The sequence below is a fragment of the Mustela erminea genome, chromosome 13 (assembly GCF_009829155.1).
Source record: "Mustela erminea isolate mMusErm1 chromosome 13, mMusErm1.Pri, whole genome shotgun sequence".
Lineage (NCBI taxonomy): Eukaryota > Metazoa > Chordata > Mammalia > Carnivora > Mustelidae > Mustela > Mustela erminea.
The window spans coordinates 36,550,221-36,566,339 of NC_045626.1; the positions used below are offsets into that span (position 1 = coordinate 36,550,221).

Below are 16,119 nucleotides of genomic sequence, written 5' to 3' on the forward strand. Positions count from 1 at the left end.
AAGAATTGACAACTGCTGGAGCCAGATGGTGGGTATATGGGAGTTCTATTTTCTCTACTTTTATTTATGTTTGACATTTTCAATGGGGGTTGGGGGAGCATGAAGGAGGACTCCAGAAATTATTACTGTGAGGACTAGTAAAGAATAAACTTGATAGCTTACACAGTAAGAGACTATATGGCCAGAATGTTAAATGCCCCATCATTATGAGGTAAAACTCTGGCTTTAATATCTTAAAGAAGCAGACAAAACTGTACAACATATACAATCCTGCTGTTGCAACATTTTACTGATTTGACCACTTGGTACTTACTAGTAATCGGAATATCTAGTATAATGCCCACATTACACCATTTAACCTACTGGTATACATGAGATTTCCAAGCTACAGTAGAAATTACCAAGAATTATATGACGACTACATGATTTATAAAATCCACCACAATAATCTAGAGATTATAATATCCTAAAGAATTAAATGGACTAGTCAAATAGTTTCCTTTGGCAAAGACCTCAGGATAAAATGCATGTGGATAATGGATATATTTTTACTACTAATGTGCTCACAGATTGAATGGTAAGCATTAACTTCCATGCATTCTACTTTCCAGTCTTTTAGGTAAATTAAAAGTGAGTTCAGTGAAATTTTTGTTTCAGAGAAACCAAAATGGGGTTTGGATATCATTTCCTGAACTGAAAACAAATTCTTCTTGGCATAAAATTTTACATGCAGATCATTTCTAAAAAATCCAACTTTGACAAGGGAGATGTTCACATTAATGTTAATCCAAAGTATTATGTAAGAACAAATGCTTTTTATATTTCGAGTAAACTTCATTTATAAGACAATAAAGTATGTTTTAAAAACTTAATTACCAAGAAAACTACAGATTGATTCTGAATGTCACAAATCGTATCAATATACACAAACCACATGATATACCTTTGAATGTACTTTAATAAAACTAAGAAATTTTTAATTTGTGGGGTGCCTGGGTGGCTCAGTGGGTTAAAGCCTCTGCCTTCAGCTCGGGTCATGATCCCAAGAGTCCTGGGATCAGCAGGGAGCCTGCTTCCCTTCCTCTCTCTCTGCCTGCTTCTATGCCTGCTTGTGATTTCTGTCTGTCAAATAAATAAATAAAATCTTAAAAAAAGAGAAATTTTTAATTTGTATTTTTCTTATGTAAGTAGAATAAAAAAAAAGTTATAATACCCTTTGGGGGAAAAATACTAATAAAAGGCTAAAATCATTTCTCTCAAATGATTTTATCTTCTTACAAAATTATCACTCCTGGGGCGCCTGGGTGGCTCAGTGGGTTAAGCCGCTGCCTTCGGCTCAGGTCATGATCTCAGGGTCCTGGGATCGAGTCCCGCATCGGGCTCTCTGCTCAGCAGGGAGCCTGCTTCCCTTCCTCTCTCTCTGCCTGCCTCTCTGCCTACTTGTGATCTCTGTCTGTCAAATAAATAAATAAAATCTTAAAAAACAAAACAAAACAAAAAAATAAACAAAATTATCACTCTTACTGTTTTCAGGCATGATATTTTACCTATCCCAAAACGTTTTTTCCACATTTTAACAAATCTCTGAAAATGGGATGTGGCTTAAATGATAACTGAAATGTTTCTGCTTTCTTAGTATAAGTATTCTATAAACAAAAGTATGTAAGATGGTGATGAAATACAGCAAATTACCTGATTTTTTTAATGTCAAAATTATAGGAGCACCTAGGTGGCTCAGTGGATTAAGTGTCTGACTCTGATTTCAACTTAGGTCATGATCTCAGGATCGTGAGTTCAAGCTTGGCATCCGGCTCTGTGCTGAGTGTGAAGTCTGCTGAAGATTCTCTCTCTCCCTCTGCCCCTTCCACCCGCCCCTTGTGCACGTGTGCTTTCTCTCCCTCTCTCAAAAAAAAAAAAAGTAAATCAAAATTATATAGTAAAATTCACTGATTAACTCTCTGCTACCTCAAATCCTTGTCAGTTTCAATCTTCATTCCAATGTAGTGCTCAATTTATTTGTAATGTGTTCAGTATATAAACTTCTATTCGTGCAAAAAACCCTGTAAGTTTCTGAAAGCCTTTACTAATAATGTTTTTTTTAAGTTTTTAACCGCCAAAAGGCTTCCTGATATTTGAAAGTTGAAATAATCCTAGCATACACACATGAAAACTTGAATTATCAACATATTAATGATTGGAAAATTGAGTATAGTGCTGGCCTAAAAGTTCAATTCCTACTAGAAACTGCATCTGTAAAAACACTGAATATTTTACACAATATCCAAATCCATAAATTGAATGAACAAGCTAATTAGGAAGGCAGGAGGGCAACAAAAATATTCCCAGGACACAATGCACACTAACCCCAGTTTTTCAAGAGGAGCCTGTCTAATTCTCTAGCAAGAGAAGAATATTGCTATTCTCAAATAGCCTGGGGTATAAAATGCCAAGTATAAAAGTATGAGACAGAACTTCTCAGGAAAACAAACCAAATCAAACCAACCTTTCTGTAATCACAAAGACTGGCCCACTATTATGTGAAGTAGGCAAGAACAAGTGAATCCTAGAAAAGAGATTATCATTGATAATCTTTTAAGAGATCCAGCATTATGGTAAAGATAATTGATCCATTCCACCTAAAAATAGGACACCTTTATTCACAATATAAAGACCAGAATTGGATAAATTTCACCAAATGGGCACTGTAGAGCAGTTCAAAGAATGTTCAGAATGAGATCTTTGTAATACTGAAACAGTAATTCTGTTCATTACTTTTTGCCTTATGCGTTTTTAGTTTTTCAAATGCCGTAAAAACCAAAGATCCCAGAGACTTGGTACTTTCAAGAGGCCTCCACTCTTCTGATCACCGGGTGCACCTGCTTCTCCACTAAGAAGGTCCATGACCTTGGTGCTCTCAGCTATGTGTCCTTTCCCAGCCGCTTCAGTGCAGGTTCTCAAGGGCACCACTGCAAGCCCTTCCCAGCCTTAAGCTGAGAAGGCCGGGACTTTAGGGTGCCAGCACCACCCACGACCTCGCAGCTCCTACTGCACTGCAACTTCACAGGGAGCAGATTATTCAAGCCATCCTTAGCACCACCTGTCCCCCTTCCTCCAATCGTTCTTCCCCTTTCCCTTTAACCCCTTAAGGCTACAAGGAACAAAGATGCAAATGGATGCTCCACCCGCAACTGCCAGCCTCCCACTCTGTCTCCTTCCACACTATCTCCTCACCCTCATGTGTATTGCTCAGTCCTTCTCTCTTGAGCTTCTCCTCCTTCTCAGTCGTCACACCAAACACCCAAGATCCTGTCCCCGGCCACTGTAAAGCTGCTTCATCGTCTTTCTCCACAACACACAGGCCCCTTCCACTGGACTTAACTCAAATCTGCCCTCCCCCAGAGCCCACTAGCCTCACAAACCTCTTCTGGGAGAACTGGTCCTTCTTTCCCAAGAGGTCCCAATGAGGGCTCAAAGCCTCCTGCTGTTGCTCCCAGACCATTTCTCCTTTAGGTAGTACATTTATGCTTTGGTATAAAAGTCACTTCTTGTCTTTGATGCTCATGCCCAGTGGCTTTCAGAACTGTATTAACCTTGGCGATTTCTTCAAATGCAATCCTTTTCTTAGGGCTTTGATACCACACTGTCTCATCTGCTAAGAATGTGCTCCTTCGGGGATTACATTTGTCCCTTGTATTTTAACCCCTCCCCTTGTAGTACATAAAAACACACACACACAGACGACTTTGCCTCCATTCCTTTAACTAGTGCACTACATCTTTTCTTCTTCGTTTCTTCCTTTTGTTAAGATTTTCTTTTTAAGGGGCACCTGGGCGGCTCAGTGGGTTAAAGCCTCTGCCTTGGGCTCAGGTCATGATCTCAGGGTCCTGGGATGGAGCCCTGCATCGGGCTCTCTGCGCAGCAGGGAGCCTGCCTCCCTCTCTCTCTCTCTCTCTGCCTGCCTCTGCCTACTTGTGATCTCTGTCAAATAAATAAAGAAAATCTTTAAAAAAATTTTTTTTTTCTTTTTAAGTAACCCCTTTACCCAATGTGGGGCTCAAACTCACAACCATGAAATCAAGAGTTGCATGTTCCACTCACTGAACCAGTCAGGTACCCCATGCAGACCCCCTTTCCTCTGTGTGGAAGCTTCCTGAAAGAAGAAGCTACACTGTATCTCTGCTCCCTCATGGATACATCAAATCCCCTGGCACTGAAATGGCACCTGCCAGGGTCAAAAGAAACCCCATTACCAAAGAAGCACCTTATCTTGATCTCAGGTAAAATCTCTGACAAACACAACTCCTGGATTTTCATGACCACCCTCCCTCTAGTGTCTCCTTCTACCTCTGACTTCCTGAGAAGTCTCTCTTCCTTTACTGACCTCCATGATGCTCTCCAACCCTGGGTCTGTCTCTTCTAAGCCTACATATGCTCCCGGCGCAGTGTTCTGCACAGACAAGGCTTACACTGCCACCTACATTCTGCACCCTGAACAACTCTCTTCTGTAGAACATTCCTACCAGCACCTCCTAGTCAAATACTCCCAAGCCAGCTCATCCTGCCACCCGCATCAAAGCTGCTCTACCTCTGGGGGCCTGCTTCCTGTCAACTCACCAAGCAGGGAAACCTGAGAGAGATCTTAAACTCTTCTTTTATTACTACTTACATTCAGTGGCTCCCCATGTTATATAAATTCCACCTTTTACATATTCTCATATATATTGTTTTCCTTTCTATTTCAGTATCACTTCAGTGTAGGCCCTAAGAACTTCTCTTCAACTGTCACAACAGCCTTGCAGCTAGTCTCCTCCAGCACATCAGCCACATGACCACCAAACGCTTTCTCCTCAGTCTGGATCCCATCAGGTTACTTACTCCCGTTTAAAATCCTTCAATGGCATGCCGCTGCCTATAAAGAAATCCAAAATATTCAGCATGCCAGAAAAGGCTGTCCGCAGTCTGGCCTCTGCTAACCTCTCAAGCTCCATCTGTGCTCCTTCCTCTTGTTTTCTATCCATCAACTCGGTTCTCTCCCTTGCTTATCTTGCGAATGCTTCTTTCCCTTGCTTATTCATCAAACCTAACAAACACCTGCTCACCCTGACACTGCTCAACACAAGCATTATTTCCTTACTGCACCCTCTCAGACACGTGTTCCTCCCGTTCTGCTCTTACGCGCATCTCTAGAATGTTACTTATTCCATTAGTATTTTACTATTATTCTTTCTCTCCTATTGGGCTGTGAGTTCCCCAAAGAGAGGAATTTTGTCTTTTTATTGTTGTTGTTGTTGAGCTGTGTATCACTAGCTCCTAATACACTGCCTAGCACATATTAGAGTTTAAAAACATTCACCAGTGCTAGCCCAGTACTACCCAAGGAGCCTATGAGCCTAATTTTAGGCAAATTTCCCAAGAAGAAATAAACAGGACTGGTTAAATAATCTCATCTATAAAAATTACAGTAAATAGGCAGAGTTAATCAATACAAATAAATATTTTTAGATTATAAACTTTAGAGGACCAGGTGGTCTCATAAAAATAACGAAAAATTTAAATATGATCACATACTCAAAGCTCACATAAGAACAGTAGTCATTCACATATAATTCCTAAAAATAACAGAATCACTACACAGCCATATTTTCTATAATCATAGAGAGTTCAGAGCTCAGAAAGCTGAATCATTGCCTTATTTTCATTACGTTAAAAAAAAATTAAAAGCAGGGGCGCCTTGGTGGCTCAGGCAGTTGAGCTTCCAACTCTTGATTCCAGCTCAGATCATGATCTCAGGGTTATGAGATCCAGCCCTAAGACAGGTGTCACACTCAGCAGGGAGTCTGCTCCCCTCTCCCTCTCCCTTGACCCCCTCCGCCCGTGCACATGTGCTCTCTCTCAAATGAATAAATCTTTTAAAAAATAAAAATAAAATAAAAAATAAAAAGCAACATTTGTTTGTTGGTTTGAACACAAGGGGTTCAAAACTGAATTTTCCCTGTGTCCACTGCCAAAAATGTTAGTACTTCCAACCCAGGTCCTTCATGTTTGTGTTTCCTTTCTTTTCCACACCAACTATTGCAATCTCACTCTCAACCTCTATGATATGGCCTCATCTTTACAAAAGCCCTCCCTAAAAGTGCTATCTACAGCATTAACAAAAAGAAGTCTCCAGATCACAACCATCCAGAATGATTTCCCTGAAAACTGAGATGGGAAGGCAAGGAAAAAAGTCTTTTGATACCAGACATTGTAATTTTAACACCCAGCATTTCTAGCATTACACTAATGCCATACAATTTTGTTGGTTCCAACTACTAGTCCTTACTAGTTTAATAATAGTTGATATTAGCTTTCCTACATTTCTTGGTAACACAACTTGCAGAAAATTAACCATGTGTTTAACAATGAACACAAATAATGAATTTAGCAATTCTATACATGATACTTTAATATTTTAACTGTTGGAAGAACTCACTGGAAAACTGTTAATAATATGATCATCATTATTTAGGAAGCCAGGGATTACTATTAATCTAAAAAAATTAAAATTTTGTAGTACCAAATTGGTGAACAAACAGTAACACACTTATTAAAACAGATGTATTATTATAAAATATCACTAACCATCCCCAGCAGGAAGTCCTCGCTCCTTTTTTTCATCACATTTGTTGCATTCACTGAAGTAAAGCAGCAGGAACATATCCAAGAGTACCCAAATCAAGGAGGTGGCTAGGACCACCTTGCAATATGCAAATTTTCTCATGGCACTTAAGTCAAATGCAAAATTTTAAAATATATATATATATAAATATACAAAGGTCATGAAAATTATTCCAATCCAGTTTCATCAGAAATCACGTTCATAACCTATAGAGACAAAAAGAAAAAAAGATTAACTTAAAAATAACTATAATGAACTATAAGACTAATTAAGACTAATTTAACATGCATAAGAAATTTTAATATTCAGAATAAGTTTAAAAACCAGACTTAAAAAATCCTTATAAAATACAGAAAAATTAGTAGTATCAAGAACATACTAACAACTCCTACAAATAAACACTGAGTCGTCACTAGACATTCAGAAACACTGAGGGAAAGTGTAATGGAGAAGAAAAGAGGATCATAGGATCTGAGACCTAGTCCTGGCTCTGACAGTAATTTTACAGATGTCCTTGATCTTTAGTTTCTATTCCCCTACCCCTACCCCACAACCTGTGAAAATAACATGAGAAAATGACTGGAGAAACTGTTGCCAAATTTGGAAAATCATTTGGGATAGTGTGACTAGTAACATTTCTGCTACATAAGGAGGTCATCTCGGGGAGCTCTGGAGGAGACTCAGGGACCTCAGAGAGGCCAAGAGTAACTGTGATGAACAGCAGACATGGAAGCTCAAAGGCCTATCTCACTGCTGAGCAAAAGGGAGACAAGCCAAGTGCATTCAGATGAAGGAGATGGAGGAAACCCAAACTTTGCACATATGCCTCACAGTGAAAGCCAAATGAGCAGATGTTCTCAAGGACTGGGCTGATGGGTAACACAGCAGCTTCTCAAAGGGCACCTTAATGTTCCATGGTGGGCAGCAGAGGTATCTGCCTGAACAATTCAGACCAGGCCAGAGAGTTTATCTATGAAAAACATATAATAGTTCCTGCCTACTTCACGAGATTGCTAGACAGCAACCTGAAAAGCACCCCCCAAAAATCCTAAGGGATACTTAAAAAGTATTATCTGTGCTCTTTTCTCTCTGGGACTTCTGCTCTCTTGCCTATATTCCTTCCTTCATCAAACCAACATTTCCTGACTGCACAGTGAACAAGGGATGCATATTCTTGCCTCAAAATCATACCTACTCAATATTTGATATCGGGTCACGTGCAGTGAGCAACTACTGAAGGCTACGGTAACCATGATGAGGGGAGAACCAAAAACATTGTAGTGCACAGTCTCATTAAACAACAGTTCTCTCCAGAAGAGCTAGATGTATATAAATTTATCTTCTGTGCTATTTTACACGAAAGGCTACCTCTTTTGGTCACTGGCAAAGTAAACAATGGTACTGCTGATACAGTATCTGAAATTCAAAAGTAACTTCATGTTCTCAAAAATCTGATTATTTTTTTTTTAATGCTTATAGCCCAGATTACTTCAATGCAAATCTCTATTATTTTGCATCCATTCCTATTTAATTCTTCCAAGGCAGTACAGTTCAATTCAAAAGCACCCTTAGCTCCTAGGATCACTAACTCTGCAACATATGACCCAACAAAGGTAGAAGAGATGGGACATTTCAACAGACCTATTCACTTAATTTGTAGCTGGAACTTCTGCCAGAAAAGCTAGAAAGACTTAAAAACATGATAATCATCCTCTAACATAGAAAGGAGAGGCTAAATTAGTTTATTTACTAGTTATATATTTTGTTTACTCTATTTCTCAATCAGAACCAGAATCAAACATATTCATGCACTTATTAATTTGTTCAATGCACACAAACTCAGTAAAAACACGGACTGTGTCAAATGCATGGAATACAAAAATGAACAGAATGCACACCCCTTGTCCTTATGAAATTTAGAGCTGGCTCCAGGAAAGCAGGATTTAGGCAAACAGCCACACATACATAAAATTTCACTGGTGATCATTGTTTTGAAGGGAGGTACACAGCAATATAAACATCTGTATTACAAAGATTGGACTTTGTCAGGAAGACTTCCCTGAGGAAGACAGGATTTGAGAGGAAAATAAGCATTGGGGGCAGTGAGTAGCAAAGGCTCTGTAGCAGGAAGGAGCCCAGCACTGAGAGGTCAGGGGATCAAAGACAAAAGAAGAGGAAACTGCAATGTGAGATAAAACTGGAGCTGGATAAGAGTGGCCAGACTCAAGAGGTACTCGGGGACAAACTCAACGGGATTTAAGGACAAATTAGATGGGGCAAAAGAGGAGGAAATCCTGGCTTGTACCAATGGATGCTGAGTGGTGCCAGTCATAGAAACAGGAACCAAAGAAAGAGGGCAGATCTTTGGAAGGGAAGAAGATGCAAGATGGGAAGAAACTTGTTTGACTTTGGACATGTTCAGTATCAGATAACCCTGATACCTTCAAGAAGAGATATTAACCGCAGCTAAGGATACAAAAGTTTGGGGCCCAAAGGAACGGTCTAAGGTAAAGGTATAAGGACAGAAGCCCTTGCTCCTCTGCAACATTGCTGGGGCAGACAGACTTTAAAAAAAATCAATATGCAAACAATTGTTTTGGAGTGTTATTTCCCTCCTAGCATGGGGCTGGACTTGGTGACATGCTTCTAATCAACAGAATATGGTAGAAGTAATGGTGAGAGATTTCAAGCCTGGTCATAAAACACACATCCTCAGCTTTCTCTCAGCTCACACTCTGGGGAAAGCCAGCACCCCAATGTCAGAAGGACACTTAAGTATCCTTATACAAAGATCCACATGGTAAGAAACTGAAGCCTCCTAAGCACAAGCAGTACTATCCTGCCAGGCATGGAAGGGAATTTGTGGAAGCAGTCACAATCAACCCTTCTGATGGCTGCGGCTCCTGCTGACATTCTGACTGCAATATGCAGAAAGATCCTGAATCAACACCCCCCTACTAAGCTGCTCCTGCATTCCTGACCCAAGCAAATACAAGATAAAAAATGTCTATTTGCTGAAGCCATTACCTTTGGAGGTAATTCATCAATATAGGATTTTAACAACAAAAAAGGCCTAAAAAGAGAATTCTTTAACCTACAGTAAAGATATTTAATGACACGACTTGTTGACTTGTCAAGCACTTCTGTAACATGAAATGACTTATGCAACCTTACTTCAATTTCACATCATACTAGAGTCCAAGCAGTAAGTCAAGAAAAGGAATAAGGATGAGGGGGAGAAAAAGAGACAAAATTATCTGCAGATGACATTATTTCTATCAGAAACTTAAAAGATATCAATAGATAACTCATTACAGCTAATTTATGACCTCATCAAGGTTGCTGAATGCAAGGGATGCCTGGATGGCTCAGCTGGGTGGGCATCTGCCTTTGGCTCAGGTCATGATCTCAGGGTTCCAGGATCAAGCCCCAGGTCGGGCCCTCGCTGAGCTGGGAGTCTGCTTCTCCCTCTCACACTCCCTCTGGGCTCTCTCTCAAATAAATAAATAAAATCTTTAAAAAAAAAAAAAAAAAAAAAGGTTGCTAAATACAAGATGAACATATAACAATCATGTCCTGTATAGTTAACAGTAACTACTCCAAATATGTAAAAGAAAACAAATCATATTCAAAATAGCTATAAAAACCCTAAGATATTTGAGGATAAACTTGAACAAAACAGGGGCTCCTGGTGGCTCAGTCAGTTAAATGTCTGCCTTCAGCTTGGGTCATGATCCCAGGGTCCTGGGACAGAGGCCACAGAGGGCTCCCTGCTCAGCAGGGAGCCTGCTTTTCCTTCTCCCTCTCTCAAATAAATAAATCTTAAAAAAAAAAATACAAAAAACCTTTAACAAAATACGTGCAAGACAGAGAAAAAGTTGTAGAGCTTTACTGAGGGGTATAAGAGAACTGACTAATGGCTAGTTATACTATGTTCAGGAGAAAAAAAAGTAATAGCCTCTTTCTAAAATTAATCTATAAATTTAATACAATTCTAATCAAAACACAAACGAAGCTTTTCGGGACTGGATTTATAATAAAGCCGAAAAATCTAAAACCATGTGATTCTCTAAAACAAACCCATACATGTACAGAAAACTGGTGCTACTACAGATGAGAGTAGAAAACTGACAGAGGGACAAATGGTTTCCGTATGATACGAAATAAATTTAGATTCTACCTTATACCAGTAACAAAAGAAAATCTGTGAAAAGATAATAACGAGGCCAAAGTTGTCAAAACAAAGTCACAGTTATTCTGGCCTTTTACTTGCTGGCTGAGGTAAGTATGGCTCTAGTGCTTTAGCTTTTAATTTTATAGTTTCCACTTCCAGTGAAGTGTTTAAGGCCAACATTTCTCCCACTGTCTTTGAGTTGTCAAGTGATTACTTTACTAAAATTTGGCAATGAGAAGACTCATTCACCAGCCAAAAACATGAACCAATTTTTAGGTATCAGCATACTCTCATTCTGACTATTTAACAAAAAATTAGTTAGGAACTAGTCTAAAAATTCCATACAAACTAATGTTCACATACCATATAAATGTAGATATTCTCTTTCTCTAATTGTTTCCCAGGTGTTACTCCAAGTTCAGAGGTTGGGAAAACATGTTTATCATTTGGGGTACTTGTGGTATAGACTCCTATAAAATTTACCAGTATCTTAAATGGAATGTCAATTTCCAAGGTGATAAACTGACTTAACATTTAGCAATACCTTTAAAAATTAATATTTTTCCTAATTATAAAGTAATACTTGCTCAATGCAAAGGATTTGGCAAACAAAAAAGTAAAAGACAAGACAGAAAACCCCCTGTAAACACTCATCCCAATTGAACACTACCACCAATTGGTTAAGTGTCCTCCCAGTCTTTGGAATACAGGAGATATGTCTTAAAGCAACTTTGTAATGTCTAGTTTGATTCAAACTTTTAATGTCTTAAGTGTCCTTATCAGGGAGAAAAGAAAGGAATGGGTGTGACTTTAAAGGGGTAGCAAAAGAGATATTTGTGGTGATACTGTATTTTGATTTTTCTTTTCTTTTTTTTTTTTTTTTAAAGATTTTATTTATTTATTTGACAGGGATCATAAGCGGGCAGAGATGCAGGCAGAGAGAGGCGGGGCGAAGCCAGCTCCCTGCTGACCAGAGAGCCTGAAGCGGGGCTTGATCCCAGGACCCCGGGACCATGACCCATGCAGAAAGCAGAGCTTTAACCCACTGTGCCACCCAGATGCCCCTTGATTTTTCTTTTAAGTTATAGGTTCAACAGACATTTCTAACCCCTATTCCACCCCAACTACTGGATATCACGTTATAGGCAACATTGGATGTCTTAAGGGTCATTTCAAACTAGCCTTGATATTTACAAAGCTATGTCAAGGGGCACCTGGGTGGTTCAGTGGGTTAAAACCTCTGCCTCAGGGTCCTGGGATCAAGCCCCACGTTGGGCTCTCTGCACAGTGGGGAGCCTGCTTCCCTCTCTCTCTTTCTGCCTACCTCTCTGCCTACTGTGATCTCTGTCAAATAAATAAATAAAATCTTAAAAAAAAAAAGCTATGTCAAATGCCATATATTAATGTACCCTAAAAAATAGACATAAAATAGATATAAACCAAGGGGGCTTTCTGGTTCATGATGCTGACTCTTGCTCTCACTCTCCCCCAAAGGTTTCTTCTGGTAACAGACCCAGCCCCCTGGTCAGAAGACAGTCAAGTGACATGGCCAGGCCAATCAGAGGACCTCACCCCTTGGCTTTTCAAGTCACAGGGCTGGAGGCTATACAAGTAGCTCTGCAGTCAACCACACTGCCCAACACCTGGAGAAAGGCCACCTTCAAGTCCAAGAGAATGAGCCCAAGGAGAGGCATACAGAACAAGAGGCAGAGTACAGATGGCGACCAAGTCCCTGACACTTCCTTTGCTTATTTGTGGAGCATAAGGAATAACACAGAGGACATGGGGAGATGGAGAGGAGAAGGGAGTTGGGGGAAATTGGAGGGAGAGATGAACCATGAGAGATTGTGGACTCTGAAAAACAATCTGAAGGTTTAGGAGGGGCAGGGGGGTGGGAGGTTGAGTAAGCCTGGTGGTGGGTATTATGAAGGGCACATACTGCAAGGAGCACTGGTTGTGGTGCATAAACAATGAATTCTGGAACACTGAAAAGAAATTTAAAAAATAAATAAACATTTAAAAAGAAAAGAAATCGGTTCCTAACACAACCAGAACACCTGGGATGTGGAGAGGTGGGGAGGAAAGAGGAGAAGACCAACAGGTGAAACCAAGCAGGTTCTATTCAACGGATGAGGTTCCATTTTACTAGTTATAAACAACTGTACATCATGAGGCAAACTATACTATTTGAAAAGATAATTTTTAATACTCCAAATCACAGAAATACATCAAATATCAAAAGTATGTAGGAGGAACATCACTGAAATAAAGGATCATAACACAGGACATGTATCATGTATCCACCACCCAGTTCAAGAATAAGAAAGTAATCTTCAAAGTTCCCTCTCCAATACCATCGCTTTCCCAGCTCCTCAAAGGCAACTTCTATTCCAAACTTACTATTCTCTCTTTTCCTGACAGTTTTACTTCACTGATAGTCTTAGCAATGCCTTCTTTACATGTGTCTGTTTCTGAATTGCTCATAAATGGAAAAATCTGTCTTCCTTTTTTCTTTTTTTTTTTTTAATACCAAGTTCCCAAGAGCCATCCGTAAGTTGCTTGCAGTTACAATCAATTTGTGTTTACTACTCAGTAGTATTCCACTGGCTTAGCATACCACAGTTTATCCACTTCATGCTTAATAGACATGTGGTTCTTTCTAGGTTTCTATAGTTACAAGCATACTGTTAGGAACATTCCTAAACATGTATCCTGGCACACATGTGCAGGAGGAGTAAGGGGTGCAGGGCAAGGGTGGTAAACTTCTGCAAAGGACAAGATGGTAAATATTTTAGGCTTTGCAAGACAGATCTACAGTGTAAGCATTCAACTCTGGTACTACACCACAAAAGCAGACATAAATGACATAAACAAGTAAGTGTGACAATATTCCAATTGAACTTTATTTATGGACGGTGAAATCTGAATTTCATGTAATCTCCACATTATAAATTACATAAATTTTGTTTCACTTCACAATTTTAAAAATGTTAAAAATCTTTTTTAACTCACGAGTTGTCACACCAACCCCTGAACCAGAGAACACACATAAAGGTATGAGGTTATAGGGAATGCATATTTTCATTACGACTAAACATGACCAATTTGTTTTCCCAGGTGGTTGATGCAAAACAGTAAGCAAAATGAGAGCTCTGGATGTGCTCGCTGGCAACACTTACTAATGTCAGACTTTCTTATTTTCTGACAATCTGGAGTGTGTAGTTGGTATCTTTTTTTTATATATATTTTATTTATTTATTTGACAGAGATCACAAGTCGGACAGAGAGGCAGGTAGAGAGAGAGGAGGAAGCAGGCTCCCCTCTGAGCAGAGAGCCCAATGTGGGGCTCGACCCCAGGACCCTGGGATCATGACCTGAGCCAAAGGCAGAGAGGCTTTAACCCACTGAGCCACCCAGGCGCCCCTGTAGTTGGTATCTTAATGTAGTTTTAATTTGCAGTTCCCCACTGTCTCTGATATTACCGGTCATTCCATTTCTGCTTCTCTAATGTGCCTATGAAGTCTAGGCCACTATTCTATTCAGTGGGTTGTTCTGTCTTTTTCCTATTAGTTTCTAAAGACCTTTGTGCAGTCTGGATTCTAATCTTACTTTGGCTACATGCACTGCAAGAATCTTTTCCCAGCTTATAGCTTGTCTTCTTAATAAGAGGTGGCTTTTGTGGTTTACGTTTTCTATGTCTTAAGAAATTCTTTTCTATTTAGATATCATTAAAAATAAAGTTCTAATGTCTACAAATTTTTAAGTTTTACCTTTCAGGTTTAAGTAGACATTTAACATCGCTTTCTTCCATGTGGCTAATGAAATGTCCTGCCACACTGTGTGGAAAGTTCATCCTCTTACTAAAGGTGTACATGCAATGCTACTTTGTCATAAACTTTGTCATAAACTAGATTTCCAGGGTTCTATGTTCTGTTCCACCGACCCATCTACCTTACACCACATTGCTGTCTGTCTTACAGCTTTATAGCAATTCTTGATATACACTAAAGAAGTCTTCGCACCCTGCACTACTTCTTAAGGTGGGCCTTGGCTACTTTTGAGCAACTGGCCTTCCCTAGGTGTAACAACCATAGTTCCTAAAAAACGATATTCCACCTACTGAAAAAAGAAATCTAGTAGTTAAAATTTACATGTCTATGATAGAACAATCCTACTGTTAGAATTAAATTCAATTTTAAAAATGATACAAGTCATAGAGAAGAAGTTGGTAATGAGGAGTTCAATTCAAAAGAAAAGCCATTCAATTCAAAAGGAGCCATTCAAAAGAAAAATTCCAGGGGCAGCTGGGTGGCGCAGTCAGTTCAGCATCCACCTCTTGGTTTCAGCTCATGTCCTTATCTCAGGGTTCTGAGACTGAGCCCCAAGTGGAGCTCTGTGCTCACCACAGAGTCTGTTTGTCCTTTACCCTCAACCCGACTTGTGCTCGGGCTCTCTCTCTCCCTCCCTCTCTAAAATATATTTTTTAAATGCTTAAAAAGATAAAAGAAAAATTCTAAAAATGTCTTACAAAATGGTATCATTATTAAAACGTGCAGCACCTAACTTTTATGTCTAATATACTGTTGTTCCTTTAAAAAAAGGGGGGGGGGGTTTCAGTATTTTAGAGTCACAGTTCATACCATGCTCTCTGGGTATTTACTGAGTCTTCGCCAATTACATTCTTGATACCAGGTCAGATACCTAGGTGGTACAAGCCTGAAGGCAATGATCCACACCATGGAAGCCCTTATTACACAGTTAAACACCGACCTAAGTGATGCACCATTCACATTACAAAAGAGAAACATCAACTCAGGAAGCCTGGGAGGACAAAGACTTACAGATAGGGAAGTTTCTAACTAGTTTTTATCAGAAGGCAGTAAGATATTAAACTTTTCTGCAACAAGGTTGGTTCTTTCTTTCTCTTTAAGATTTTATTTATCTTTTTTTTGACTGAGAGAGCAAGCAGGGGGAGCAGCAGGCAGAGGGAGAGAGAGAAGCAGGCTCCTAACTGAGCAGGCAGCCCTGTGCAGGGCTCCATCCAGGACCCAGGGAAGGCAGACGCTTAACCAACTGAGTCACCCAGGTGCCCCGTCCCATTTTGTTCTAAAGAACAGTGCACTGCAGGACCCACACCTGTGGGATTTTACTAAAGAAACTCCATGGTCAAGTAAGTTAGAGAAATGTTATAGACTCTCTATGCCCTGGGAGATCCATACTGCACGTTATTGCCCTAAAGGTTCTGTAAAGTTTGGCAATAAAGAAACATACCTAACTCTGTTAACTC

General features: G+C 39.7%; 1 protein-coding gene across 1 annotated transcript in view; it reads right to left on the reverse strand.

Moving 5' to 3' along the window:
- Window positions 1–16,119, reverse strand: part of GALNT1 (polypeptide N-acetylgalactosaminyltransferase 1) — a 78,767-nt gene that overhangs the window by 60,242 nt on the left and 2,406 nt on the right. The window contains exon 2 of the mRNA XM_032309118.1: window positions 6,622–6,864. Coding sequence (XP_032165009.1) covers window positions 6,622–6,760 — 139 coding nt within the window. The 5' untranslated portion in view covers window positions 6,761–6,864. The remainder of the gene's footprint in view (window positions 1–6,621; window positions 6,865–16,119) is intronic.